Source organism: Hippichthys cyanospilos, chromosome 12 (genome assembly GCF_059441005.1).
Source record: "Hippichthys cyanospilos isolate Australia breed blue-spotted pipefish chromosome 12, RoL_Hcya_1.0, whole genome shotgun sequence".
Lineage (NCBI taxonomy): Eukaryota > Metazoa > Chordata > Actinopteri > Syngnathiformes > Syngnathidae > Hippichthys > Hippichthys cyanospilos.
In genome coordinates, this window is record NC_142380.1 from 3,834,630 (window position 1) to 3,855,421 (window position 20,792).

Below are 20,792 nucleotides of genomic sequence, written 5' to 3' on the forward strand. Positions count from 1 at the left end.
GATGTCTCTTTCCCGCATTGATTTTCAGTGTTGGACACGCTTCAAATATTAAGGCGCTTGCACAAGGCCCGATATCCGATGACATGCATTACTTTGTTATTCATGCTTCCATCACTCATATCCATCACCCGTCATCATATCACTTGATCCAGAATGTGTAAATTTACCCTCTGGTCTAATTGGGACTGCCAACAGGGAGGTCCGCCTGGGCCGGAATGGTGTGGATGAGATCAAGAGGCACCCTTTCTTCAAGAATGATCAGTGGACATGGGACAACATCAGAGACAGTAAGCAGCACGATGATTGCCATCTAGCATAGGTCATGAGACTGATCATTGAGTACAAAGAGGCAAATAAAGGGCAGACATGACTTTAACGCTCGGGGCAATGACACCAGAGCAGGCAGAGATTAGAACCGTGGCAAATCCTGCAGCTATATTCTACTCTTAACCGGGTTTATATTTAATTCTTGACTCCGCTCAAGTCAGCATTTTGGTGTGGCATTTCCAAAAGGCTATCCGGCTCCCCTTGCTGCCAGCTTAGACTCGTTTCAAAGAGGATTTTTTTTTTTAGATTTAAATATTGTTTCTGACCTCTTGAGGTGAACCCAAAAATAGTTACATTCCTCAGATTCTATTACATAGAAGTGTTGTAAAACAAAGATATTTTCAAAGAATTTAAACAAAAAAAAACGTAAAAATATATAACTTTGAATCTTTCCGTTTTGTAAACGGCCCAAAAATATTTGGCTTTTGCAGACAAGTTGCAACAATAATAGTTGAAGTTATTATGCTGTAACAATTGTAATGACATTCTTTTTTACTGCTTTGGCTAAATCACAAGTTCTTAGAAGAGGCTGTTTAATTTCTGATGGAAGATGCCAAGATTACCTCTTAGCCAGAGGCTAACCCACACTGTAATTGAATTAGGCATACATTCTTTGTATGCCGCTGTACCATACCAAATGTACTTTGTAACGGTAGTCATCGTACTTTAGAGAAAAAGCTAGAAAAAAATCTTCTTTCTCTTTAGCGGCTGCCCCGGTGGTGCCCGAGCTGAGCAGTGATGTCGACACCAGTAACTTTGATGACATAGAAGAGGACCGTGGCGAAGAAGAGACTTTTCCGATACCAAAGGCCTTTGTGGGCAACCAGCTACCCTTTGTGGGCTTCACTTACTACAGCAATCAGCAGTAAGTCTCCCACAGGCTTTCTTCTTTACATAAAATCAAAAACTAGCATCACCTTGTATTGATGAATTATTTACTTTTTTTTTTGCTTTCCAGTCCTTTGCGCAGCTCCACTTCTTCCTCAAAGACAAGTGAAAAACGTAGCAGCTCCACAAAGGAGGATAAAAGTCATGTGAGTTGCAGATCTACATTTGTGACTTCATATGTACTCCAAATAAAAACATAAGTAAAACATTTATTCATCTGTTTAGTTGGAGAACATGCAGAAAAGAGTTTACCAGTTGGAGGAGCAGCTCCACAGTGAGATGCAGCTAAAGGATGAGTTGGAGCAGAAATGCAGGTATAAATGGTTTTCACCTAGATTACACAACCACAGTGGTAACTTGATACAAAACAATGCTATTTCTATTAAAATGTTCCAAGGGTTGCTAATGTCATATTTTTCATATTCAAAATAAAGTTTTTGTAATGTTTTTGTATAGATTTTTCTTGATTACATTTCTGTAATGCTGTGCTAACCAATAACCATGATCATTTTGATCATGGTAAATGTAATATGACATTTTCGTTCATCAATGTTTTTTTTTTTTTGTTTTTTTTTATAAAATACCATCTTTTTTACTTCAGGACCTCAAACACGAAGATTGAAAAGATCATGAAAGAACTGGATGAGGAGGTAAAATTCAGCTTTTTTTTGTTCATATTTCATTAGCATACATAAGTAAATAAATACATCAATAAAAGTTTTGCCGTTCCCACCATAATTGTGCTTTTTGTTTTCGGCAGGCTAACTTGAGGAAAAGCGTAGAGGCAAGCATGTCCCTGCTGGAGAAGGATAAGATCATGCTGCAGCACAAGTTTACAGAATACCAAAGAAAAGCCGACCAGGAGGCTGAGAAGCGACGCAATTTGGAAAACGAGGGTGAGGACCACAAAAATAAGTTCGATTGTGAAGTTGAGATGTCCTCATTTCACATGATGTATCATATTCCTTGTAGTGTCGACTCTTAAGGAGCAACTTGAAGACATGAGGAAGATCAGCCAGAACTCGCAGGCCTCCAATGACAAGATCGCCCAGCTTCAAAGTCAGGTAATGACGATTACTTTTTTGGTAGACTTCAAACATTTTATGTGTATCATAGCCTCCTCCCATTTGCAGTTGTGTGATTAAATGCAATTCCTGTTCTTTGCGGATATAAATTAGCGTGCGCTCCAAGGAAAAAAAAACAAAAAACACCATTACATTTTGTTGTTCCCTCTGTCCCTAGCTGGAGGAGGCCAATGACCTCCTGCGCGCCGAGTCGGACACGGCTGCGAGGCTGCGGAAGAATCACACAGAGGTGGCCAAGTCCATGAGCCAGCTGGAAAGCTTGAACCGTGAGCTGCAGGAGCGGAGTCGCGCCGCCGACAGCGAGAAGGCCCAGCTGGAGAAGGAACTCCTGCTACTCCAGAGCACCTTGGACTCGGAGAGGAGGAACTACAGCCAAGACTCGGAGGAGATCCGTGAGCTGCAGGGTAACCCAATCAAGCGGCCAATTCTGATTGCAAACACGCTTCCTCAATGTTACTTTTCTAAATATATGTATTCATGTCTTATTTTGTTACCCTTTTAGCAAGAATTTTGGGGCTGCAGGAGGACAACAAAAACTTGAAGCTCAGCGTCTCCAAAGTGGAGGCAGAACGGAAACATGCCCAGGAGAGAAGCAATAACTTGGAGAAGGTACACTCGCACAATATACTGCGGTCTTTTTTTAAGCAAATTAAAACCGGCTATTAAGGATTCATTTGGGCCCACAACATTGTAGAGCGACCACATGTGGAAGTCACTGGAAAGCTAATTGCGGTCAAAGACGGTGTCTTCACATAACGTTTTTAACACTACATAAAGAACCTGTTTTACCATATCCTTAGATTCCACACTTTAATTAATTCAAGAGATTGTTTACGTAACTTGGGAGGTGGTGCTCCTTTGGTTAGCAATAAGTGAAATGGACTCAGCTGTTGAATCTTTATCTAAACGTGTTCTTGGCAAATAGTAGTGCCTTGAACAGAGATGACTTAGTACTCTTTGTTTTTGTTTTTCTTTCTCTTTACATTTGTTTAATGGAGGGTTTTTTTGTCTGAAATGAGCAGAATATCACGTCTTAGTCATGACTGCAGTTGTTAAAACTGGGGTGAAATTATGGCATTTTCTCATTCTGTCCTGAAATTCTTTTGAGTTGATTTTCATGTCTCCGCAACACTCGCAGGATAAAAACAACCTGGAAATAGACCTGAATTACAAACTGAAGACCCTGCAGCAACGCTTGGAGCAAGAGCAGACTGAACACAGAGTGACACGAGCGCAACTGACCGACAAATACGAGTCAATTGAGGAGGCCAAATCAGCCGCTATGAACGGTATGTCGCAGCACCTTGTTGTCGCAATTGTGTACCACGCATGCTGATATTTAATGCGTGTGCATTATGTGCTTACCGTGGTGTACTGCTATCATTTTATTTGTAATCGAGTAAATGCTGTTCCATTCCATTCCAGCCGTTCAGGTGAAGATGTCGGAGGAGAATGGGGCAAGGATGCGAGCAGAGAGCCGGGTTGTGGAGGTAGAAAAGCAGTGCTCCATGCTGGAGTTTGATCTCAAGCAGTCGGTGCAGAAGATGGAGCAGCTGATGAAGCAGAAGGAAAGGCTGGAAGATGATGTGAGTTAATGCTTTCCAGACTGACAACAATTTATTTGAGTTATTATACCTTTTTTTAAAATGCACCCACTTCCTTGGTGGTTCAGGTGAAGAATCTAAGGATACAGGTGGAACAGGAGTCCAGTAAGCGTGTGCTGGCTCAGAATGAGCTGAAGAGCAGGTTGCAGGAGGTGGATCGGCTCCGGTGTTCTGAAAAGCAACTCAAGCAGGAGATCAACACGGCGCTGGAGAGTAAACGCTCTCTAGAGTTTCAACTTGCGCAATTGACAAAGTAAGTCCTTCTGAAAACACACACAGGAGAATAAAATTAATGGTGGCAATTGAATCGTTGTCATTAGAATTAGCTGGAGCCTGATTTATCTAATTTAGTGCAAGAGGCGGGGCACACACACTAGCCAATCGCCTGGCTCGTGTAGACAAGCGTTCACACTCACATTCACTTTTATGGGCAATTTAGAACAATGGTTCTTAAACTGGATTTGATTGAACCCTAAGTGTTCCCTGAGTCTGTCTTGTGTTCGATGGAGCCTCCGCTGTGGATGTCAAGATGCACCCAACTGATCTTTTGAATTCATTGAACCACTAATTTAGAATAATTAATGGACCCGACGTGCGTATCTTTGGAATGTAGGAGCAAGCTGAAAAAAAAAATCATGGCAAGCACAGGGAGAACTGAACACATAGGGGCCACAGATGAGATTCGAACCCCAGGACTGAAAGGCAGATGTGCTATCCACCATCCTGCCAGAATAGTGTTGTATTTTATTCGCTATTTTCTCTGCCCTTGCCGTAATGCTCTTTGCAAGTCAAGCTGCTATTTCCAAATAAGTGCTATTATTTCAGCTTATAGTGCAACTGCGCCAAAGCTGATCTGCGACAGTGTGCACGGGGATTAGACTTTAATCTGTGTGCCGTTACTTCATTGCTAATCCCTGAGCTGCTTGTGATGACAGCCATATTTCACTAATGGAGCTCACAAAGTGGCCTCCATGCAGGACAAGTGGTTAAAATTGCTTTGGTTTCTTTGTTTATCAGGCAATACCGAGGCAATGAAGGACAGATGAGGGAACTTCAGGACCAGCTCGAGGCTGAACAGTATTTTTCTGTGAGTTTGATCCCTCTCTGACCTCCCGGTACATAAATTGGGTGCGGGTGAAAAAAAACAAACAAAAAAAAAACACTCGCCTGCCTTTTCCTTCCAGACGCTTTACAAAACTCAGGTCAAAGAGCTCAAAGAGGAAATAGAAGAAAGGAACCGGCAGGTACAAGAAGCTCATAAAAAGGTGCAGGAGCTGTGCAGTGAAAGGTAGGCGTGCGTCATGTGTCGTCACGGCTCATTATCATGTGAAAACCTTTTGATAATCTTTAATTGATTCTTTCCCACACAAAGGGAGTCCCTGTCCGCTCAGCTGGATCTGACGGTGACAAAGGCGGAGTCGGAGCAGCTGGCGCGGGCGCTGCAGGAGGAGCAATACTTTGAGCTCAGCCAAGAAAGCAAAAAGACTGTCAGCAGGCACAAGCAGGAGCTCATCGATAAGGAGGCCACTATTGCACGAGTAAGAAAAAGCCAACTTTTTTTTTTTTTTTTACGTTTTAGAAAATATGTTAGGTAAAATTTTGTTTCTCTTCAGCTCGAGGAGTCCTATAAAACTCTGACCAAAGATGTGGAGAGTCTCACCAAAGAGAAAGCAGAGTTGAACGAGAAGCTTAGCTCTCAGGAGGAAGGTACTTGGATTTCATTTTCATATCGCATACAGGGTGCTGTTTAATCTTTAAAATGTCTTAAAGAGACATGATATGCATTTCTTTCCAAATTTAAATCCTATGTGTATTGTTGTGGAATTTTTTAGAACTTAGTCGCAATTGATAAAAAGTCGAAATAAACCTCTGGCATTCCTCGGTCAGAATACACAACACTTAGCCTCTGGCTTCTTTTAATGTCAGAGTATGCTGCTCAGAAGGAGGAGATCACAAATTCAATCAAGGCCAACTATGAGAAGGTCCTCAACACAGAGCGTACTCTCAAGACCCAGGTAAGCATCTACTGTGTTGTTTGTTTTAGGCGAGGTACACTACGCCTATAGCAATTTTTAACATTAACAGTGTATTTTTATTCCCAGGTCTTTGAGCGTGCACACATGACGCTTCATTTAGACGCGTCATACAAACACTTCATAACCCTAACCCTTATCAATCAGGCGGTGAACAAGCTGGCAGAGATCATGAACCGCAAAGACATGAAACTGGACCAGAAGAAGAAGGGCAGCACAGCCGACCTGCGTAAGAAGGAGAAAGAGAACCGCAAGCTGCAACTGGAGCTCAACCAGGAGAAGGAGAAGTTTAACCACATGGCCATCAAGTATCAGAAGGAGCTGAGTGAGATGCAGGCAGTGAGTTCATCATTTTTCTGTATTATTTTCCTGAAGAGAGGAAATGATATTATTAAAGCGCACCATTCCTCTGGCCCGCAGCAACTGGCTGAGGAGTGCACGTACCGCAATGAGCTCCAGATGCAACTGGACAGCAAGGAGAGCGACATCGAGCAGCTACGCGAGAAGCTTAACGACCTGCAGCAGCGCATGGACAACTCCAGTATTACCAGTTTGCTGACAGACGAGACAGACAGCAACATAGCGGGTAACTACGCACGCGGATAAACCGGCTTGAGGGCAAGTCCAAAATCGAATTGAGAATCCTCAAAAACAACAATGCAAGAAGGGCCTCAATGAGTATTTTGCTTTTTCCTTGGATTTTGGATTACATCAGACATAGTATTGGTGTATCCATCATGGTGAATCAGAAAAGCGGAAAGAACTTGATTTGAACAAACAAAAACTTCAATGCAGAAAGCAGTTCTCTTCAAAGGTTAAGCTCACTTTATTGGTTTTTCTATTGCATTCATATTTTCTTGTCTCTTAAATAAGATCAAACAATACTTCTTAAAGATTAGTTCAGTAGTTCCAATTTTACGATGAACAAAATCATTTCAAAATCGGTATTTAAAAAAAAACAAAAACTGCAGTAGGACGTGAAACATTATTCACCCTCTTTTCGCTCAGTGCGATCAAACGACTCCAGAGGTTTCCTAGTGACTTCCGAATCATTCCACGTTGACTTTATTGAATGATGATGATAAAATCTACTTGTGTGATATCTAGTACAAAGGCATCCACTCAAAAGCCAAAGAAAAAGCAAAAGTTATTATATAATGCTGAAGATGCTCACTGAGTTCAAGTGTTAACATTTTGCGAAATCACGTGTGAAGTTCCTAATTATCAGACGGCGTATTAGTCATTTTGTTTATAAAGATATCTCTGTATTGAGCAGTGGGCTTATATTGGATAATAAGGAATGACAGTTTATGTGCTACTTTTCCAGTCTGGTGTTCTTTCCACCAGCCTTACGAGCGACGACAGATTCCATATCAGTTTTCCTTGAAATGATGCCTGTGGTTAAATCCCTCTCTCTCCATTTCCCCTTCACGTCTAGTCCTCGCTCTTCCTCTCTTTGTAACTTCTATTCCTTTCCCCCTGTGAGTAACCGAGCGGACGAGCTCCCCCTTTTTGCCTGGCCTGTACGTGCTGCAGCTGCTCTTCTCTTGTGGTGCTCTTGGTTTCCTTTTTAGTGCTCTTTAGACACCCTTGAATTGAATCCTAATAGGAAGAAATTTATTTTGTGTAGGCTAATTTAAGTGGGATGCTTCTTGTAAGTGATGGTCACCCTGATTTTTAAATCCAGTGCCCCGGATCATGAGCCTTAATGATTTAATTGATCTATTTTTAATCGGAAGCACTGTGTTTTTCAACCACATAACTTTATGGCTTTTGTTGGCATGCTCAAACAGAAATGCTGCTTGGACTGGAAGAACTCCCTCACACACAATACAACTCACATTTTGGCTGGAATTACAATGCAGGGCCATCCGCACTAATGCCAACAGTATCCAGTTGTTTGTTTTTAGTTTTTTTTGTTTGTTTTACTGTTTACGCATAAAATAAAATTTAAAAAAAACACATACCTAGACAAGTATACTAATCCACGTGCGCACAACTACACATGTAAAATTCCACAAGCTGCGATGGCATGAAAGCAAACAATACTACATTAATATTATTCCAAATGTTAAGTTTTGACTCTCTTCCTCTCCGTTGATTTAAATGAGCAACAGCTGCATTACTCCAATCACCACTGGCTGCAATTACTCAGCACACCTCTGATGTTGCATAATTCTATTTGTACTGTCACTGATAAATTTATTGCAATATCATTGACGTGATAGATCCGATCTGTGCATTTACTCTGTATTTGCGTGAACAGAGGCATGATTCTAAACTTAGATATCAGATTTTTACTTTTTTTTTTTTTTTGTTTAATCCACGATGCCAAATATCCCAGTTGGTATCACCGGGGAGCAAAATATCTGAATTGTGTCCCTTTAAACCATGCAGTGTGAATCCAGCCTTAGCCCGGATGGTTTCCTCTTCCGCTTTAGTTTGTTCCCTTTCAGCTGCATGCACTTACATTCATTTGTTTTCAATTCACAGCCTGAGCAATCAAGCCAGTCAAGGGAAGTTGTGTACTAATGATAACAAAATTAGCCACAGCAGCTTTTATGATGTGACATGCTGTATTTCATAATCTATTTTCTTCTCTTGCATGGAGTCCCTCAACTTCTCTCTTGTTACTTTCTGAAGATGTGTAATGATGGCACTTAACCTTTTTTTTTCTCCCACCCAAATTCAGTTTTGCATGGCTCGCTTTAACGTAGTCTCTTAATCCACTCGTTTTGCTTTTAACTCCCATCTGCGCTCCTTTTACAGAATCCAGACTGGAAGGCTGGCTGTCCATACCTAACCGCACAAATATCAAGCGATACGGATGGAAAAAGCAGGTATTTTTACACGTGCGGCCTCCAGTGAGTTGCTCCCGTCTCGGTCTGTCTCATTGCCTTGTCAATGCTGTCTTCCAGTATGTTGTGGTGAGCAGCAAGAAGATATTGTTCTACAACGACGAGCAAGATAAAGAGCAGTCCAACCCTTCCATGGTACTAGATATCGAGTGAGTAACTGTCAAGAAATCTACGTAAAATGTTAATAGTCGTCAGGAGTTCTGATTGTTCGCGGTTTCCTGCAGCAAACTGTTTCACGTGAGACCAGTGACACAAGGAGACGTGTACCGAGCCGAGACTGAAGAGATTCCAAGAATATTCCAGGTAAGATGGGCCCTAAATAGAATATTCGAATGTTATGTTTGTGATGTTTCGTCATCTTGAGGATTTCCTAAACGTGAGTATAATCCACTTTCAGATCCTATACGCCAATGAGGGCGAGTGTAGGAAAGAGGCCGACATGGAGACGGTCCCTCAGGGAGACAAGAACTGCCTGCCTCACAAAGGCCACGAGTTCATCCCCACCCTCTACCACTTTCCCTCCAACTGCGAGGCGTGCTCCAAGCCGCTGTGGCACGTCTTCAAACCGCCGCCGGCGCTCGAGTGCCGCCGATGCCACGTCAAGTGCCACAAGGACCACCTGGACAAGAAGGAGGACGTCATCGCCCCTTGCAAAGGTAAAGTTGCGAGTGTCCAGCAAACATTTGCAAGGTGCTTCTGCGGTAGGCTGAATTTTTCGGGGGGTTTCGCAGTTAACTACGACGTGACCTCAGCCCGGGACATGCTCCTGCTGGCTCTGACCCAAGATGAGCAAAAGAAGTGGATCGGCCATCTGGGAAAGAAGATCCCCAAAACCCCACCGACCACGTTTTCGAGAGCCTCGCCTCGCTCCATGTCCACTCGACCCGGACCCAACCAGTCCTTCCGCAAAAACACGAAAAGCAATACGGCGAAACTGAGGTATTAATCATCTAAATCCCAAACATTGTTGATGTCCATCAATGCCCTAACAAATGATGTCAACTTGATGTTTTTTATTTTTTATTTTTCTTAACTTGCCCATATTTTAGCTGGGTAAGTTAATGACACATTCTAGCTTTTGATAAATTATTTCAAACCTGCCACAAATGGTTTTAATGTTTCAATAATAGCACCACTATTGAGGAGTCGACATGGCTCAGCAGTGGAGTACTTGTTCCCCAACCAAAAGGTTGAGGCTTCGAACATAAAAGTTTTCCTGATCAAGATACTGAACCCCCAGTAGGGGAATGAGTAGTCAACTACTGTATAAAGCGCTTTTAGGGCTTTGTAAGATTGAAAAGTGCAAGTTACTAGTATATACATGAAGTAACATTTACCCTATTGATCAAAATGAACATTGACTCAAACTAAAATACTTTGCATTGGATCACCTTTTGGCCAATAGGCCAGTTTATTGCCTCAACCTGAGCATTTATGAAGGTATTTGTTGCTTTATCGTTAGAGTTTATGATATATTACATTTATGTGGTTTTTTTTTTTTAAGCATTAGCCACGACAATCTTTTCTCTTTCATGTTCTCCTTAAACTCTTCAAATTACACTTCAGCTTTACAGATGCCATATAATATGCTACTGCATAAGTCGTGTTGGTCAAAGTAAAGGTTACTACAGCCCCCTGGTGGCACCAAGGGGTCTTGTTTTTTTTATTTCCTTTTTTCCAATCAACCAAAGGCGGCACCTGTTTAAGGAGATACTTTAATTATGTATTACAAGTTTGCTATACATTATTATCCATCCATCTATTTTCTATAGCCGCGTATTATTATTACTATCAACATCGTGTATTTCTCTTTGGTTTCAATCAGTCACAATTAGTATACTCTTTTATTCTGGGTCATTTAAATTGAGAATATAAGTCTTGGCTGTAATTATTATTATAACATAAAAACTAAACAATGTAGCAGGAGTTTTCAGTCTAAAAGTGGACATTCTGAAATCTGCTATACAGCATTTTTAGGTCCAAAATTACAAAATATTGTAAGTACCATTGTTTGGTTTATTAGAGACCTGCAGCAGAATTGTATAAATCCATTGAATGTGTGATGGTGAGCATGTGCAATCGCCGTGACTTTCCCTCCATGTTGGGCTGTGATGAAGTGCTGGAGTCAAGTCACGTGACCTGCTTGCTGTCTGTCTCCTCCCTGTGTTGTAGCCGAGCGCAGTCCAGCCTCTACGCGGCAGACACAACATCCAGCACTTGTTGACAGGAGATGCTTCGCTAAAGTGTGGATGTGTTTTTTAAGGCTATTTATTATTATTGTTTTTTATGACTATTAACTGGGTGTTTTCCAACACGAGACACTTGGTGCTCGCTTTGTTGGTCGACATTTTTTTTTTTTTGGCCCCCTTCAGCTCACATATGGGATTCTTCTGTTGTTTACACCGAGGCTGGATTTACACTGGACATCTACGTGTCCCATCCTGATTTAATACCCGTGTCATATTTTTTCCCACATACTTTGTGATACATATGTATCTACATTGATAAAATATACAGCTGCCCAAATTACTTCCACAAGTGTCAAGCAGCCATGTTAAGTACGAATAAATGTTGAGAGAGGACAAAAAAAAGTTAATGCGAGGCAAAAACTTACTTCAAAGAGGCGCCCTGTTTACTCGCGCCAAATCTATATCATATCCATTGTATTTATCATAATATAAATCGATATGGTCATGATCATGACAGCTTATTTGTATGCACATTCGCAGGAGTTCAGTTTGCCTTTTGCATGCGGCTTCTTTATTACACTGTCACGACCATGGTCTGAAAGTGTCACTTGGAGCAAAAAAATAGGAAAAAGGGAATTGGGTAACTTGCATCATGCAGTGTAAATCCAGCTATGTGTTGCGTGAAACTAACTGGTGCACACAATGTTTTTTAATTCACCTTTTACAGCGAATGGGAAAAAAAAAAGGTGTTTACTCTTGTGTGGGCTACTAACCGGGCTCGTATTTTTTTTTTTTTTGGTCTCCATTACTAGACACCCGTCTCTCTGCTCTTTCTTTCAGCTAACTGTGTCAACCGTCGGACTTGTTTTTCCCTGGACTATTCTGTACTTTCTCCTCCTTGTTCATCCTCAAACATGGACAAAATGTTGACCGTGATACATAGCAAGTAAGACGGGATGGACCCTCCCCCACACACACACCTACCCTGCAGATGCCAGTCACCACTTTTCTTCAAAAAAATGGCGTCCTCGGCCTGACAGCGGGAGGTGACGTGTGAGGATTTCCATCTGACATTTGGGTGTTCTGCCAGGGCCGCGTTCAGTTTTAAGGTACTGTCGTCCAAGTGTTCCAGATGTGCCGCGAGTGCTTGTATCTCAGGGCTGGAAAAATAGAAGTAAAAAAAAAAAAAAAAAAAAATGCCTGACAAGATCCTTAATTGCAAGCAGACTTCCGTTTCCGTTGGATAAATATGACTGATGCCTTCATGTAATCCTCTCTGGCCTTTTTCTCTCTCTTTTTTTTTTTTTTTTTTTTTTTAATTCGTTTTACTCTCCAAGTCAGTTTATCAGGTTTGGAAACAAGAGTATTGGGACACGACGAGTATTAGATGTATTGAGTAAGATCATTTAAATCTATGCATTATTTTATTATTATTCTAATTATTTTTATTGCTCCCAAGCCATAAGGAAACTTCCATTGTAATGGCGTATAGGAGTCCCTAAAACTTCCATCACTTTTTTTTGTTTTTCTGTTTATTTGGTACATTGTCTCTTGTGATATATATTTTTTTTCTTGCTTGTATTATTTTTTTAATGTATTGCCTTACATTGATTCCTAGTTAAATGGTTCAAAAAGGAAAAACATTAAGTTAACAAATGTAAAACTGCACTGTTTGAACTGTAAATTATTTGAAGAAGACTAAACAGGTGTAGCAATTGGCCCACCTAGTGCCTTAATAACATTTGAATATTGATTTTACTGCCATATCTTGGTTTTGTTCCTTCCTCCTCCTTTTTCCAAAACCAGACAAATCATAATGCTTCCATCTTTTTTTTTTCTTTTTAAATTAAATTGCCATACGCGTGTGGTTTTATTGCGACTTAACTTGGTTTGAGTATGTAGAACAGGGATGGGGAACATACACGCATTTGATCCAGCCCCGAAACATTTAAACACGCAAATGCTTGTAATATATAATATTAATAGACATTTGTTTGATCGTCTTCAGAAGTCTGTGTTGAAAGGGTTCCCCACCTCTTGTATTAAGTTTATATTAGATGACCTCTTTTTGGATGTATTGCAATGGAATTAGCATGTAAAAACAAATCTCCCATACTCAAGATCATATGACAAATTTCGGGATAGCGTACTTAAATGTTCATCAACTAAGTGGCCAAGGTCCCGTTAATGCAAACACCAATGTAAATAATGAGACATATGGATTATGGAATTACCTCCGCTATCATTTTTTCCTTTTTTTTTTTTTTATTTTATTTGTTTTTCAGTTAAAGGAGAAAAAAAGCACTGGAACTCTGATATACTCTGGTCTTGGATAATAAGTTGCATGGTTTATTTGCATTGGAGTCCGCACTGATGGATATGTCAATAAACATATCTTTATCATTCATGAAAGAGTCTCTTTTCAATGAAGATGACACTCAGATTGATTCATATACTGTGGTTAAAAAAATAAAATAAAATAAGGCCTTCCTGTCTGACACCCGGCATATAGATCAGCAAAAAGGGGATGCACTTTTAAGGAGACACTGTCAGATTTAAACCGTTTTTCATTAAAAAGGAATAATTTGATTTTCAAAAACTTTTAAATGTGTTCTTAACGACCTACAGAATGTTTTAAATATAATTGTAGGTTATTAAATGATATTACATGGTGGGTGGCACTTCTCCGGAGGCTGTCATGTTTGTTATAGCTACGGACAATGGTAAATGCAGCACCTCCTGCTGTCGAAATGAAAAACTGTCTAAATTTTACACAGTGTCTCTTTAAAGGGAAAATAGAGACGTATTAATGCAAGGAAAGGGTGTCTTAGAGTAAAAAAAAAATGTTTTTGAGGTTAAAGTGGGATATATGTGCTAATTATTAATATTTTTTTTAACTATGCACAGGTTATTTTTTGTATTTAATTCCGAAGTTGTTTTTTTTTTTTTTTTCCAACTAGTGGAGGTTTTGTTTCGGTACTACAGTTTTTTAAAATAACATGTTTGTGTTTGAATTGTTTAAAAAAAAACATACTTTGTGATTAAAAAAGGAAATTATTTCCAGCAAAATCCGAAAAAATGATTTAATAGGGTTTTGGTTCGTTAGTGTTTATTTTTTATTATTATTTGCGATGTAAAAGTGACGCCCCAGGCATGGCGAGTCGATGCAAGAGTTAATCGATAAGTTCCCAGCATGTTGTTGCAGCGTCATTTGAATGAAGTTCAGACTGCACTGAACTAGCAGCCAAGACAACTCATTCGCACCCCGGAGGACTGAAAACAGGAATAAAACAATTCGGAACCTAGCAGCTTGCCAAGTATGCCGGTGTTTTCAGGTATGTACTTGTTTTTAACACGGAAGTTAAAATAAAAACAAACATGAAACAAGTTCTCTTTTTTTAGCGCACGATTGTAATTTAGCCTGCTAGCTCGGCTAGCTTCATGTGCGGTTAGCATGCTAATGGCTACAGAGTATCTTCTACGCTTAGAGGGGGTAGTGTTTGGCTGATTTTTCTCACAAAACAAGAAGTGACACGCATAACTAACAAAAATCACGCATTGTGTTGCATTTGAGCTAACGTATGTTCTCGAGCCGGCTACTTAGTAAATGGTCTTGGTACTACTAGTATCTCGTTCTAGCTAACTGCTAAGGAGGTGATACTTTATCGTCATTTTTTACATTTGCTTATCTCACACAGCGATAAAAAAAAACATTTTCGATTTCGTACGATCCTAGATAAATTGTACAGAATTTTGCTGACTTGTTGGAACACTAGCACGATTAGCCATGCTAACAGCGCTAGTTCGAACCTTAAGTTCACACACTGACCTTTTGGGCTAAGACCCCAACGATTGCAACGCGTATAAAATTCATAAATATCGGTAATTTTTCGTTTATGTGTCGAGGTAAGACACGGCAACCCTGCTACTACCTGTCGCTCACTAGCTTAGCATGTCGAGCGAACGAACCCCTCCTTCTATCCTCCCGGACAGGTGCTGTTGCTAACTTTTTTTTTCTGCTGTGTCATACACCGGAGGAGCACCACTCATACTCGTTTTGAGTTCCGTTATCATTCACTCATGTTGGATTTCTTATGTTTCTCATCAGTCAATGTGAAATGGGGCAAAGAGAAGTTTGACGCTGTGGAGCTGAACACCGAGGAGCCTCCCATGGTGTTCAAGGCTCAGCTTTTTGCCCTGACAGGAGTGCAGCCAGACAGACAGAAGGTGATGGTGAAGGGAGGCACCCTCAAGGTAAAAAGCGCATGGATATTTTGATATTGACGCTTTGTTTATGGGATGATTAAGCTAGATCTTATTTATGCTTCATATGCATACAGTGAGCTTGGAACACTTGTTGCGGTTAATGATCAATGTACAGAATTCATCATCTTGTGTGGGTATTAATTCACGTTTTCTCTGTTTTAGGATGATGAGTGGGGTAACATAAAACTGAAAAATGTGAGTCGTCAAGCGCTTCCAATTAGAATGCGATAAGCTGAGTGAGGAACAGGGATGATTCTTAAATGTAATATGTGTGTGTTTAGGGCATGACTCTGTTGATGATGGGATCAGCGGAAGCGCTTCCCGAGGAGCCTGCTGTCAGACCAATGTTTGTAGAAGACATGACTGATGAGCAGCTGGCTTCAGCAGTGAGTATACAGTCGAGTGTGGCGGGCAAAGTATCCCGTGCGGGTCAAATATGACTCTTAAAGTTGTCAATTTAGACGTTTTCCCTCCTAAAGATTTTACTCAAAATGCATTTATTAATTGTATTTATTTTGTATTTTTTCCTCTCGTTGAATAATTACATTATATTCATTTAAATAACGTAATAAACATTTTTTTTTACATTTATTCCAATATTCAAATATGTTAGGGTGATTGAGTGAATATGTTCTAATCACAACATTTATCAGTAACAAATAAAATAAAATATGTAAATTTGTATCTTTTAAGAGTTAAGTCATTCATTCCCTGGTGCTTATGTTTTCAAGAGTTCATGCAAAAGGGGGTCTGAATGGCAAACACTGAACAACTTCAAACTATTCGCTGTAATAATTGAACAGGTTTTCCTCAACTATAAATACAAATATGATTAGCATTTTTCTTGGAATTTATGTTATTTTATGTGACAACTTGATTTAATTATTTGTATTATTTTACACTTACAACATTTTTGAGTGAGTATCAAAAACCTTTTTTTGTCAGTAAAAATGACTAAGAATAATTTCAATATTAAAACAAACAATTGTATTTGTTTGATTATCTGATTTTTCTTTCCCAAAAAACGTTTTTATTCTCTTAAAACCCAGTCAAAATTTGTATGGAAAACATTTTCAGACTGAATATAAAGCCATCAAATGAAAAGCTTTACATACTGAGGATCTGCACCCTGGTGAAAGTCGTAAATAAACTTTTTTTTTTTTAAACTTGAGTGTATGATTGATCTTCAGATGGACGTTCCCTGTGGGCTGACCAATCTAGGCAACACCTGCTACATGAATGCCACCGTGCAGTGTCTGCGCTCTGTGCCAGAGCTCAAAACTGCGCTACGAAGGTTAGTTAGCCACCAAGCTTCGCCATTGGGCTACTTGCTGCCACCATTCAGCTAATGCCAAGTGTCTCCCCCCCTCTCCAGGTATACCGGTGCGCTGCGTTCTTCAGGACCCAACGCATCATCACAGTACATCACAGCAGGTAGGAGGGAAGCTTATTTGCTTGACCTCCCCCAAACACAAACGCACACACCTTGAGTAAATCGACTTTTTGCCGGTTTCCACCGCGTTTGAGATTTGTTGCCTCGGATTGATTTGGCACAATGGACAAAATTCCAAGATGCAGTATAAGACCAGTTTGGACTCTGGTGTGTTTCGTCAGCTCTGCGTGACTTATACGAGACCATGGACAAGACCTCATCCAGTCTTCCTCCCATCATCCTTCTGCAGTTCCTCCACATGGCCTTCCCACAGTTTGCTGAGAAGGGAGAACAAGGACAGTACCTCCAGCAGGTCTGGAAAATTCTCAAGAGTCAAACATCATCTTCACATCTTGGTCGCCTCTTGTTAATTCCCTCCTTTGTTTTTTCAGGATGCTAACGAATGCTGGCTGCAGATGATGAGGGTTCTTCAGCAGAAGCTGGAGCCACTAGAGCCAGAGACTCCCATGGAGGTGACGCACACACACATACACACACATTTTTGAAACATTACTTGATTAACAGCCCGTTTCATCTTAGACTGATGCTGAAAGCGGAGCTGCTTCTGCCTCTTCAAAGAAGAATTTTATTGACCAGTATTTTGGTGTCGAGTTTGAGACGACGTATCCTTTCTCACCTTATGAGTTGTTTCTTTTTTTCTTCTTGCTTATAATACTGTCAAGTATTGTTTGTTTTTCTCCTTAAGTCTTGTTCAGCATGAAATGCACAGAGTCGGACGAGGAGGAACCAATCAAGGGCAAAGAAAGTCAGCTCCAGCTCAGCTGTTTCATCAATCAAGAAGTCAAATATCTGGCAACGGGACTGAGGCTGGTATGTGTGTCATGTGGCCAAACATGGCATCTCCTCACTGTTTGCTACAGTTTTGTTAAAACTGCAATGGAAAATGTCATGCCAAATCACTAGATTTTAAGGGGAGTGACTCAACAAAACTCATCCGTGAAGATTGAACCAGTAGTTCCTAAAATTGTTGTTAGTGTTGCGCCATCATCATCAATAAGTTTAAATCAATAAGTTCATCAAGTTTAGTGGAAATCAAAATATATGTGGTTAATATTTCATTTATTGATTTTCTGTATGGTTTGTCATGGAATGACCCCTTTTTTTTAGGGGGATATGTGGAACATTTTGACACTGGATTGTTTGTTTGCTTTGTACTTGTTTAGCGTTGACTCAATAAATTACTGTATGGCTTTGGTGCGTCCCATAGTAATAAAATGTTGCTCATGTCAACAGAGACTTCAGGAAGAAATTACCAAAATGTCAACAACCTTGGACAGAAATGCTCTCTACATCAAATCTGTAAGTAATAAGAACCTTGACAGTGACATGAACTTCAGTTTCAGCTTCTTCCTTTTGACCAGTTCTTTTTAATTGCATTCCGACTTACCATAATTCTTTATTAATTCCCCCCCAATTCCCATTTACATCAAATGTACGTCTTCTTTTTCTCTCACTTGGTCCTTTTATTTCTGTCCACAGTCAAAGCTGAGTCGCCTCCCCGCTTACCTGACGGTGCAGATGGTGCGATTCTACTACAAGGAGAAAGAGTCGGTGAACGCCAAAGTGCTGAAGGTGCGTCACGACCGCGAGCGACTTTCTCCTTTAGCGTGCGTCCATTTTTTTCTTTTTTGACCTCGGCCTTGGCCGTTTTCAGGACGTGAAGTTCCCCCTGATGCTGGACGTGTATGAGCTTTGCACGGCCGAGCTGCAGGAGAGCATGCTGGCCACCAGGTCAAAATTCAAGGAGGTGGAGGACAAGAAGCTGGAGAGGCAGCAGAAGAAGGTGAAGTCCAGACAGCCCGCTTGCAGGTCTGCCCTTGACCATATGATATAATCTTTGTAATTTGTAGCCAAAACAGGAGACAAAGAAAGAAGGCACGGAAAAGGAGGTGAAATATGAACCCTTCTCCTTTCCTCATGGTGAGTAGTGACATCACCGATCATGTGACTTTGCTCAAATGCCAAACATGCTTTCAGTTTAGTATGCCGCTCATAAATATTTGCTGTGTTCAGATAAACTTATGCAAATTCTTCTTTTTGTTTGCGCCTCCACAGTACAATTCTATGTCCTCTGATGTTTCTGACTTTGCGTCAAATGTAATGAATATCCTGGACAATAATTGAAGGAATTTCAAGTAATCTGATGTCTGGTTTGTAGACGTGGGCTCCAACAACAGCGGCTACTATGACCTGCAGGCGGTGCTCACGCATCAAGGCCGCTCCAGCTCATCGGGCCATTATGTGGGCTGGGTCAAGAGGAAAGAAGGTACCCAAGTCACATTTTTATAAAACTAGCAAAAATGTCCTTGGCTTTTGTCTTCGTCGGGTAATTTCATACACAAGCTTTTGAGCCATGTTTTCAATGCATTAGTTACAGCGTTAACTAATATGGGTGCTGCCGTATGAAAGATTGACTTCCATTCTTCAGTTAGAATTGATGTAGGTAATAGCTGTGTTTCTAAGTGTGGAAACACTGTCATCCAATGGTCACAGTTAGCATTACACTGCTCAATTGTTTTATATTAAGGTAAGCATTAGTCAAGGGTGTCAGCTCTTCTTCGTTAAAAAATGTATTTGACCGGAATTTCATTATTTTTTTTCTTATTACTATTTTAAAAGAAGAGAATTCTGGAAGTGAATGAGGCGACAATCAATTTGAATCTAATGCGTCCACACGTCTCTCCGCAGACGAGTGGGTGAAGTTCGACGACGACAAGGTGAGCGTGGTGTCACCGGAGGACATCCTGCGATTGTCGGGTGGCGGTGACTGGCACATTGCCTACGTTCTACTTTACGGCCCGCGGAGGCTGGAGATATTAGAGGAGGAAAAAGAGGAACAATAGCCCCCTCCCTTATGCGGAGGAAGCCTTCCTCTAAATTTGCCATTTCCAAAACAAAACAAAAAAAAAGACAAAAAAAAAAAAGCAACGCACTGTCTGCATAAGCCGTGCAATAAAACTGGTGTCTTTACTTAATGGATCACCTCAAATATTTTTTTTTTTTCCCTGTACGGTGTTTAAATTTGAACCATAGTGAGCTTAAGGGGAGAAAAAAGGACTGGAACTGAATGCGAGGCTGCTGATGTTTTATACGCGTTTTTTTTTTTTTCCTTCTTTTAAAGGTGCTCATAAGCAACTGTTTTCACTTGCGTGGCTCGCATTCCTTTTCTGTTCCGCGGCAGTGGTGGGCAAACTAAATGCACAGTGGACCCTTGCATGTTCAGATTCCATTTTTTGCTCAGACGTCAGCAAGCTGTTGCTTTGGTGCCATTTTCATGTTAAGGAATTGTTGGAATGGGAAGAGTATCATGTAGTTGAACCGTAGCCTTGTGTCGATAAATAAGTGACCTTTTTTGTTTATGTGGGTAGAGGCCAATAGGATGGGACCACTTGGTGAATTTTTTTCATTTTATTTTGCCTGGTTTTTTTTTCCCCCAACACCATAACCCCACTTGAGAAAACGCAAAACAAACTATCTCCATGTAATATTCAGTGTAATTATTTTCACGCTTCAAAACGTGAAATTTGGACATTGCTCCATTGTCTTTTGCAGCGCTTTTTGGTGGGTCCTCGAGACCCCCACAAAAATTTGCAAGTGGTACCCCATCCTATTGGCTCGAGTATTTGTGGATTTTTGCTTTTTATGGCAAGGTGTGCACACTACGGGGGAGGAGGGAGGTGTTCCTGTTTACTTACAAAAAAACAAAACATGGGTAACTGGTTAAAATGCTCATTGGTTTTCCAAAGCACTTAATTATGAGCCAATCACAGCTTGACACGTTTGAGTTAAGGTCAGATTTGAACCGGTCATCAGTTTTAATAAAAATATTTGGTGCAGATTTTTTCCCTAGGAGCGCTTGTTGTAAAATGGTCCCTCTTCCGATCGCAAAAAGGTTGCCCCCCGCTGTTGCGGAGCACATCTGCCAAATGTTCACCCTACCTTTGTCAAGACCAGTTCAGCCGTTGAATTTAAGTCTTAGTGTGTGCTAAAGACTGAGCGCAGTTGTTTTATTCATCCCCACACATGTTCTAAGTTATTGACTGATGGCTTTTCATAAGTGCTGCAAATAATAAAAAAAAGTGTATGCCA

The 20,792-nt window shown here is 40.6% G+C and overlaps 2 protein-coding genes across 3 annotated transcripts in view; both read left to right on the forward strand.

Moving 5' to 3' along the window:
- Positions 1 to 13,396, forward strand: part of rock1 (Rho-associated, coiled-coil containing protein kinase 1) — a 31,040-nt gene extending 17,644 nt beyond the window's left edge. Inside the window, exons 10-34 of one of the 2 annotated variants that reach the window (XM_088428898.1) lie at positions 196 to 287; positions 1,033 to 1,192; positions 1,286 to 1,361; positions 1,441 to 1,529; positions 1,817 to 1,865; positions 1,976 to 2,111; positions 2,188 to 2,279; positions 2,458 to 2,704; positions 2,803 to 2,909; positions 3,439 to 3,589; positions 3,726 to 3,886; positions 3,973 to 4,157; positions 4,922 to 4,991; positions 5,089 to 5,192; positions 5,277 to 5,442; positions 5,518 to 5,611; positions 5,831 to 5,919; positions 6,085 to 6,276; positions 6,358 to 6,523; positions 8,707 to 8,777; positions 8,856 to 8,944; positions 9,020 to 9,098; positions 9,193 to 9,451; positions 9,527 to 9,734; positions 10,968 to 13,396. In XM_088428898.1, the coding sequence (XP_088285024.1) occupies positions 196 to 287; positions 1,033 to 1,192; positions 1,286 to 1,361; positions 1,441 to 1,529; positions 1,817 to 1,865; positions 1,976 to 2,111; positions 2,188 to 2,279; positions 2,458 to 2,704; positions 2,803 to 2,909; positions 3,439 to 3,589; positions 3,726 to 3,886; positions 3,973 to 4,157; positions 4,922 to 4,991; positions 5,089 to 5,192; positions 5,277 to 5,442; positions 5,518 to 5,611; positions 5,831 to 5,919; positions 6,085 to 6,276; positions 6,358 to 6,523; positions 8,707 to 8,777; positions 8,856 to 8,944; positions 9,020 to 9,098; positions 9,193 to 9,451; positions 9,527 to 9,734; positions 10,968 to 11,019 (3,184 nt within the window). In that variant the 3' untranslated portion in view covers positions 11,020 to 13,396. The remainder of the gene's footprint in view (positions 1 to 195; positions 288 to 1,032; positions 1,193 to 1,285; positions 1,362 to 1,440; positions 1,530 to 1,816; positions 1,866 to 1,975; positions 2,112 to 2,187; positions 2,280 to 2,457; positions 2,705 to 2,802; positions 2,910 to 3,438; positions 3,590 to 3,725; positions 3,887 to 3,972; positions 4,158 to 4,921; positions 4,992 to 5,088; positions 5,193 to 5,276; positions 5,443 to 5,517; positions 5,612 to 5,830; positions 5,920 to 6,084; positions 6,277 to 6,357; positions 6,524 to 8,706; positions 8,778 to 8,855; positions 8,945 to 9,019; positions 9,099 to 9,192; positions 9,452 to 9,526; positions 9,735 to 10,967) is intronic. The other variant, XM_088428899.1, reaches the window with a different exon arrangement.
- A 793-nt stretch (positions 13,397 to 14,189) lies between these two features.
- On the forward strand, positions 14,190 to 20,792 carry usp14 (ubiquitin specific peptidase 14 (tRNA-guanine transglycosylase)). The gene is made up of 16 exons (XM_088430014.1): positions 14,190 to 14,319; positions 15,093 to 15,238; positions 15,413 to 15,445; positions 15,532 to 15,636; positions 16,441 to 16,544; positions 16,626 to 16,684; positions 16,865 to 16,995; positions 17,075 to 17,155; positions 17,223 to 17,305; positions 17,399 to 17,513; positions 17,937 to 18,002; positions 18,183 to 18,275; positions 18,358 to 18,486; positions 18,554 to 18,623; positions 18,862 to 18,969; positions 19,392 to 20,792. Exons 1-16 carry the CDS (start codon positions 14,304 to 14,306, stop codon positions 19,544 to 19,546), a joined length of 1,494 nt encoding a protein of 497 aa, XP_088286140.1. The 5' UTR covers positions 14,190 to 14,303; the 3' UTR covers positions 19,547 to 20,792.

Excerpts from the sequence above, each read along its gene's own strand:
- usp14 (XM_088430014.1), top strand. Across the intron at positions 15,446-15,531 it reads GTAACATAAAACTGAAAAAT|GGCATGACTCTGTTGATGAT; the intron begins GTGAGTCGTCAA and ends GTGTGTGTTTAG. Across the intron at positions 16,996-17,074 it reads AAGGACAGTACCTCCAGCAG|GATGCTAACGAATGCTGGCT; the intron begins GTCTGGAAAATT and ends TTGTTTTTTCAG.